This window comes from Bactrocera latifrons, unplaced genomic scaffold, assembly GCF_001853355.1.
Source record: "Bactrocera latifrons isolate USDA-ARS-PBARC rearing strain unplaced genomic scaffold, ASM185335v1 scaffold_18, whole genome shotgun sequence".
Lineage (NCBI taxonomy): Eukaryota > Metazoa > Arthropoda > Insecta > Diptera > Tephritidae > Bactrocera > Bactrocera latifrons.
The window spans coordinates 2,557,487-2,565,752 of NW_017535296.1; the positions used below are offsets into that span (position 1 = coordinate 2,557,487).

The 8,266-nt window shown below is 33.8% G+C and overlaps 1 protein-coding gene across 1 annotated transcript; it reads right to left on the reverse strand.

The window, feature by feature from the left end:
- Positions 1-879: 879 nt before the first annotated feature.
- On the reverse strand, positions 880-2,181 carry LOC108967207 (PHD finger protein rhinoceros-like). Its single transcript, XM_018930492.1, has one exon. The coding sequence runs from the start codon at positions 1,899-1,901 to the stop codon at positions 1,317-1,319; it is 585 nt and encodes a 194-aa protein (XP_018786037.1). The 5' UTR covers positions 1,902-2,181; the 3' UTR covers positions 880-1,316.
- Positions 2,182-8,266: the final 6,085 nt, after the last annotated feature.

Here is an 8,266-nt window from a genome sequence, read left to right on the forward strand (position 1 = left end):
ATAGTATTATAATATTTCTTCGAGATGTAAGGGATTTTGCGAAAAAAATATTATAAAAATATTTAAATATAAAAAAATTATATTACTGCGCCAACGTTTTGGAAAGTACTGTAATAATTCCCATAACTCATTTGTTGAAATTAAAGCTTTTTTTCAGTAAGAAAACATTTTTTCTGCAAAGTTCACGGAAATAAATTTTTCGATATTTATAATTTGTTGTCAAAAAAACTACAACGTTTTACCTTAAAAAACTTTTTCGATGCACATTCTTTTTATAATTTCCAGTGAACTTATAGCATTCCAAAAAAGTATCGAATTAAGGGAAAATCAAATTTATTTTTATTGACGTTTAAAAAAAAAATCAAAAAATAGTATTTATAGTTTAAATCACGAAAATTTTGTAAAGAATATCTTTTCGTAGAGCATATAAAAAAAATACCAATTTAAAATTTTCGAAATTTTTGGAAAAAATAATTTTAAAGAGATTTCCAGGAAAGTTTTTAAATATAAATTTATTTTTAAAAATTTGAATTTAGTTTTGTCAAATATGTGATAAACAGTCAATTGAACTTAAAGGAATTTTTCAAACAGAAATGTTTAATTTTCAAAATTTTGTTTTTATTAAATTTAGATTAATAAGTAATTTTACTTATAAATGAAACTTATGAATATTTGTAAAACAACCTAAAAAATGTACTTACAAAATATTTCAAAATTTTCTTCTCAATTCTTTAGAAATTATATGCGCCAATTAACAGTACACATGTTTCTATTTTATATAGACTAAAGCTTTAAATGAAACCTTATTTAGACTATAAAGTGAAAAACTATTTTTTTTAAATTAAAAATTGTTAACAATTTTAAATACCAGTGATTATTTGGAACTAATTTTAGGTGTGAAAATATTATTTGTAAACCTAATTAGAAATTATGCTATTTCATATGTCAGTTACAAAAATCTACGCTAGCTCTATTGGAATTAATCAGCTTAATTCTTAATTAAGTCTAATGAAAATTTTCATTCTTAAAACATAAACGCTATCACAATTACGCTTATATCTCACAATGCATTGCAATAATTTGCTTTCTCATAAAATGGCTACTGAGCTCCGCTAAATCAGCATTTTACCGACGGATATACATACAATATTACAAAGTTTTTCTCGGAATCCGTCAAATTTTCGGAGTTTCTCATAATCACAATTGCGCTTTTTCGGAGCTTTACCACACAGTACACTGGACACTTGCAATGCCGTTGACCCCTCGACCAGGAACGTAAAATTGTAGTAGATAACTTCTTTTCGACCAGCAAGTCTCTAATTGCCGGCGGCTGACGGTTGTGCGCCACCAACTACACAGCTAGGCGATATCTCGATGACAGCGGTGGTTAAGACATCTGCGGAGCCCGTTTGTTGATAATATTGTTTTAAAGCTTTGCACATAGCCACAGCAAGCAGCTTCCAAGGAAGCGGTTCCGACATGGAAGCGGTTGAAGACGGGTCTGAAGTTTCGGAGGAATTGTTAGAATGCGTATTAGACGACAAAGAAGCGGCGGTGGCTGAATTTGTGGATGAAATCGAAAAAGTTGCTGTAGCTGCAGAAGTGCCAGGGATTAAAATCGAAGACGCGCTTGGAATGGCAGTAACTGAGCATGGAACTGTTGGCGAAGAAGTTCTTGAAGTTGTGGATGCATTTGAAAGAGCCGTCGATGTAGCTGTGGCTAATAGTACAGGCGCTGCTGTACTTCCGCTTGACGACGCTTGATTTGTGGCCATTGGCGCACTTAGATTTGCCGTCGGTAATGGCACAGACTGACTGCTCGGTGCTGGTGGAAAATGTCCATCAATTTGATCACAATCAGTGGAGGGCTGTTGGCGTGGCTCGTAGAAAGGTATAGCCATGTTTCGTTTTTAATATTTTTCAAAAATTCAAAAACAAAATTTCGTCACTCGAAAAAGTTTATCGTAAAAAATTTCGTATTTTCTGCGCTTCGTTTGAAAATTCACAAAATTAGACACACACACACACTTCGTATTGACTTCGATTCAAGCGCTCGATGCGTCCACTCAGCAGCGTAACGCTTGTCGTACTGAAGTACCGTCAATAAAGGCACACGTATTTATACTCGAAAATTTACGTCAAATTATATTCTTGTACGCGTGGTGCTATCCAGTTTACTTCACACGCGCTACTTGGCGTTGATAGTTACTCGCAGCAGTGTACACGCACGACTGTGGCACGTAACGGACGACATGTGCTCTGTAACCCACAAAAATTTCTACTCAAAAACCCAACTCACATGTAAACAGTAAACCAAGCAATACGAGCCAATAAAATAAATAGACAGTGTGACTGTCAGGCAATGCGACAGTTGGCATTCGGGGTGTGTGTTCATCAATTTACGAAACCACCACCAACAGCTTCCAACCTCACTACCAATTGTAATGCTCATACCACTTACAAATGGCAAGCAACTATTCATAAGTACCTTCAATTTCCAATACTGCCGTTCACGCGACCGCTGAGCCCCGCTGCGTCTTCTCTCCGCCGCTCTCATTTAAGTAGTTCGCTCAGCTCGAAAACTCACGTGTCATGCCGTGTTATCCCTGTGATACTTCCGTATCCACAAATAAACTCACCCCAATCCACCAATACCAACGCTGTCTGCAACACAAATACTATTACCACCATGACCATACCAACTACCACCGCCAATGGCACAAAATTTTCTCCAGTATTGGCTCAACTACGGTTGCTCAATCTTTCACCAGCTACTTATTTACCTTTTTAGCTTTGAACTTGAGTCCAAATTGAGTGTAATGTTTTGTAGTAAAAGTGTTTGGTCTGAATACGTTTTTGTGCAACACGTGCTGTCACTTTGAGAAATTGTTTTTGTTCTCTGCTCTCTTTTCGTACATTCGTGAAATCAGCTCTCATGTACATATTTTGTGCTCGTTTCACGTTTCGAAATTGTGTGAAAGTGTTTTGTTGGTTTCTCCAACAACATTTTTACCCCTCAATTTAAATTGGACAGATGTTCGAATTTTCGAACGTACGAACTTTTTTCGAAATTGGTTCAGTTCTCTTTAGAACTCTAGTTTCATTGAAATTTTTAAATTTTGTTCGAATTATTGGACAATCAAATTTTCGAACATTCTTAGTGTTATTCGAAATGCTCAGAACTAGTACTATTTAACTACATTATATTTTTACTTTAACTCTGTTCGAATAGTAAAAACCCGGCTTTCATGGCTTAGCTGTTTAATTTTTTAACCAAATTTGTTTGCCAAAAGTAAAGAATTCAGTCGGATTTTCGCACTTCATGATGCCCCTTAATGAAATATATCTCCAACCTAAAAGACAGTTTTCTTCAATTGAACTGATAAAAGTAAAAATAAGCTTGGAATTAACAATATAATTTTTTATATTTATACTTATATTTTTTCGGTATAAACATTTTCAAAAATTCCGGTCTAAGTGTTTACGAAGAACCTTCCGTCGATATGAAATCCCGCCATTTTTTCTGAAAACACTCATAGTCAACTTTCTTCGAAATACATTTCCTCATTGATTTCTCCTTGTCATTCGTTTTAATTTCCGAATTGTTGTAAAAATCCTTGACCAGCTTCATGTTTTCCCCTTCAGTTTTCGAAAGAGGACCTGTAGCTTCACATTTCTCCTCACACTTTGCTTATATATGGTACATTGTAATGGAATGTGCTTGGCATCCGTAAGTGTATTCTTGGTTTTTTCTTACCCAACTAAATAATCGCTTTCTTCTCTTGCTGGTATCCCGAATCCATAATGTTTGCTTCCTGCGATATAAATTGAAGAAATTACTCTGGTATAAAAAGATTTAATTTAGCTGCTTTGAGGGAGTTTCAAGGACATTTAGCATGATTTATTTTGCTAGAAGTTTATGGAGAGTGTATTAAAGATATGCTTAGAAAAGTTTAAGTATTTTAAAGATTTTTAGGGAATGAACGTGTACACACATGAGGTGCGGAATTATACTTTTCTTATAACTAATAATTTATAGTATGTGGTAAGTATCCAGTCAAAAAAATTTACAAAACCACCCCACAGCGTTTCCACTTATAAATCACCAGTTAGATAAAAACTTCAAACTATCCCCAAGGTTATCCTCTGAGAATGAGAATATTTTAGTATAATACAATTTAGAAATTTGATGCGTAAATATAACATCTGTTTCTGGCAACTATTCATAATGGAGCTGAGAACTTAATGTCCTGAAAAATATTCCCTTTCTAAGATAAGACAGTTAAAATGAAATTGGAACAGTTTTTCTTAATTCTTATAGCTAAATTCAGTATCCGTTTTTAAACTACTGATACATCCTGCGAACGTAAAAGCTCTTTTCGATGTTATTCTTTTCTCAAAATGTATTTTCAGTACCAAATTTTGTCTTTAGTACTGTATGATTGGAACCTCATAATTACTGACATGAGCATAACTCCAGATATCATCAGTTGGGTAACTACAGAAATGGAAAATTTAGCGTGTTTTACGGTAAAAGGATATATTAAATGGAAATTAATTGCTAGGGTTGAAGTTCTCAATATCCTTAACAACAGAAAATATTCACTGACCTCATACATGATGGTTCTGCGTTATGGATCGGAAAGACTCTTTACTCTGGCTGGACATATTATGAACAGGGACAGGATCTCTCTTAAACTTACCAGAACACCACATCTACACCGCTCTTTGTAAGTGCTCAGTTCGCTTTCGTTCATGTGAAAAACGATTGATTGATCGTTTTCAAGATCGCTACCTGTTAGTAAGGATGGATTGATTCATTGAATTCATGATCGAAACCTGACAGTTTTTAGAAAACATTTTTGTAATTTTTCTCTATATGTATAAAGAGATTCAAAGGTTATAACAAATTCTCACGTAGAAGCTATTTCCTTTAAGAAACATCTGTTTCAAACTATTCTCTCAACTTTAGCGACAAACTTTTCCAAGTTGTGTTAACTTGTATATCTTAAATTTGAAGACGTTGAACTCTATTATGAGTCACGGCACTTTTTGCCAACCAAATTCGGAAATATTCGCCCATCAATTTACTTTATTTTTTTTATTATTATTTATATCATTTTTGAAGAAAATAAAGTTTTCCAAACCCTTCCACTTATTCTTCATGATCATTTAAATATAAAAGAAATATATAAAATTCTCAAATATCAACGCTGCTGCACCGACGTTATATAATAGTAAAAGCAAGCTGAAAACTAAAAATTTAAAAAATCTTTACGACAAAATCATTGATATTCGTGATAGTGGCAGAGTAAAGCGGTACTAAACATTTTTATAGTCAAATTTATAGCGAAACCATATGCGAAAATGCATGTGAATAAACAATATGAGAATATATTATACGAAGATGTGTGTGCATGTACATATGTTTATAGAGGAAAGGACAAAAGTGCAATAGACTCGCTGGCAGTGCAAGCACCTACAGGAACTACAGGAAGCCAAAAACGCAATACCACGAGTCTCTGAGTGCAACCGAAGTGTGTATATCTTACATAAAAAAAAAAAATTCCCTTACCAATAGCAATGTGTATGAATCCGCCTTCAAATCAAGGCAATGCTCATATTAAACTCACTCTCTCACTTACACGCACAATGTTATTCCAACTAAAGCCTTCACAAATAAGTTCAAAAACTATAACGCACAGTGTGTTATAAAAGTTAGCGTATGTATATGTATTCAACCGACAGTCAAGCAAGGTTGCAAGTTCTGCAAATATTTATATTCCTTCCCACAAAAAACTAAATATATATATAAAAACCAAACACAACTCCCTGCCTTTGCAATAGACAATCGAAAAAGTGCATTGCTTGCATTAAACATTTTACAACAATTGCTGCTGTTATTACCTTTGTTTTGCACTTTTTCACTTGCAAATAAACCTGAGGCCATAGCACAGCATACGAGAGCGATACACTTGCACTTTTATGTGCCGACTGAAGCATTTGAAGTGATTGTTTTGCTACAGTTACCTCTTGACTCACGCTGTTGCTCACAGCCAAGTTTGCGAAGTTTTCTTCATGTGTCGCCCCTTACTTTACGTAAGCACCTTCAGCTACAATGATAGCTGGCTTTACTTTTAGTATGCTTCGAAAAGCTTCGCATGCTTGAAAATGGAAATAAGTAGTATAATTTAATATCAATTTACAATCTGCGTAAAAGAGAAATGTTTGGGTACAAAAATTCAAGATTGAAGCAGACAAAGAATTTGATATTGAGGTATTTTAAAATAACGTATTTACACTGTCTATTCCTATTTTCATTTACTACATTTTTCAAAATAACCTTACAGTTCTTTGATCAGTTTTCTGGTATCAAAATAATTTTTTTAGATATAATAGCTATATAAATTTGATAATTTGAGTTTTTAGTCCAAAAAAATATAAAAAAGAACAAATTACATTAATTCCGTACACCGTATTTATCACTCTTTGACGTTATGTTGAATTGAAACTGAGAATTCTATCCACAGAGATTTAACGTGTTTCCAAAAGTTTCGTCCTATTGTTTTCAAAACCTATAGCTAAGCATATTGAATAGCTAAAACTCCACAAAACCTATTAAAACTGGATTTTCATTGTTACATTTTTAAACGTTTATAAAATCATCGAATCTTCACATACTGATCAGAGAAAAACCGCTTTTGGAATTTGCAGCAACTTTCTAATTTACTATAGCTGATGCTCCAAAGAACCCAGTACTGAAATAGTGCCAGAAATACTCACAAATTCAATTGATCATTATAGCGTTATAAAAATGTGCTAGATAATCTAATTTTATATAAATTCAGGAAAATTTTGATCACTGGCAGTGGATACACTTACATCTTTCATAGGGAATAAAAGTTTCCAAACTTTCTCCGCTAAAAGGCAAAATCTTCTGCTCTCCTTAACAGGTACTACAAGTGAATAAGAGCTTTTTCAGGAGGAGTCTGTATGCTGTCTTTCGGTACATCAAAAATCGAAACACCAAAAGCAGATCAAGCATTGACCTAGGATTTGTAGAACAATCTCAACCGCTACCACTACCCTTACTTATTTCTGAATTCCTGAATAAGCAGAGATTTTTTAAAAAAAGCGTCGAGTCAGCCATATCCGTCTGTCTGCCTCTCTATATTCGCGAAGTACTATTTTAGGTTTTAAATACCGATCTCAAAGAAATTGCTAACTTGACGAACCCACCGATAACGGACCCATAGAATATAGCTGCCATGGAAACTAGACAATAAAAATAAAGTTATTGTATGAAAAACTTTTTTCTTTCAAAGATATCTTCACGAAATTAAGTATCGCGTGGTTTTCGCAGACAATTCTGCGATCTCTGAATATAATTTCAGATCGAACTATTACAGCAGATAGCTGCATTTCCCGCAGACCGATCAAGCTTTGAAATTAGCAGCTCAATAAGATTTTTTTTCTGTTTAAGTGACCGTAATTTAGCGTGAAGGCACCAAATGAATCCAAACTCGGATGCAGAGATCTAGTTGAAGGTTAGCGTATTACCAAAAGGTTAAAAATTGCAATCAATTAGTGGTATTTTAGTAAGTTTTCAACTTCGCAAAATTTCATAAAAATTTCAATGAATATAAGCACTTCGAAGTGTTCTCTGTCTCTAATTGATTTCACCATCCTCCACAGCGAAAATTTCAGGTCACTGACCCTTATCAGTCTTGCAAAGTGTTGTAAACATTTTTACATCGGTAATTTTACACCTTTCTTGCTGACTCTGCGCTGCTTAGCGCTATTTAAACAAGAGTATATTAAAATTTGCATTTATTTACTATTATTTCGTTTGCTCTCCAACATTTATGATTTTTGCAATTTTTTCAAGAATTTCTGCAATACTTCTAGCATTGTAAAACAGACACTTGTTTGCACAAAACAATGCTACCATTTTTTACAGTTAACCATTGCATGCTGCAACAAGAAATTTTTACACAAGTGGGAACCATGCTGCACATGCCTCAAGTGTATTTACTTTTACTGCAATTTGAGCTTTGGGTTTTTCTTGTAATGAGCTCAGTAAAAAGTTTTTTATAACTTCCATGCTTGTGTATGTATTAAGTTAGTGATTTCATTGTATTTTTACTTGTTGTTGTCATTTTTTCCATTTCCGTTTATGATGATTTTTTTGCATGCTGCCATTCGACTATTTCATTTTAATGCACTCCGCAACAATTCTGCTCAGTCGCAGTCTTTATTATGTTTG

Excerpts from the sequence above, each read along its gene's own strand:
- LOC108967207 (XM_018930492.1), bottom strand. The coding sequence starts at position 1,901 with ATGGCTATACCTTTCTACGAGCCACGCCAACAGCCCTCCACTGATTGT.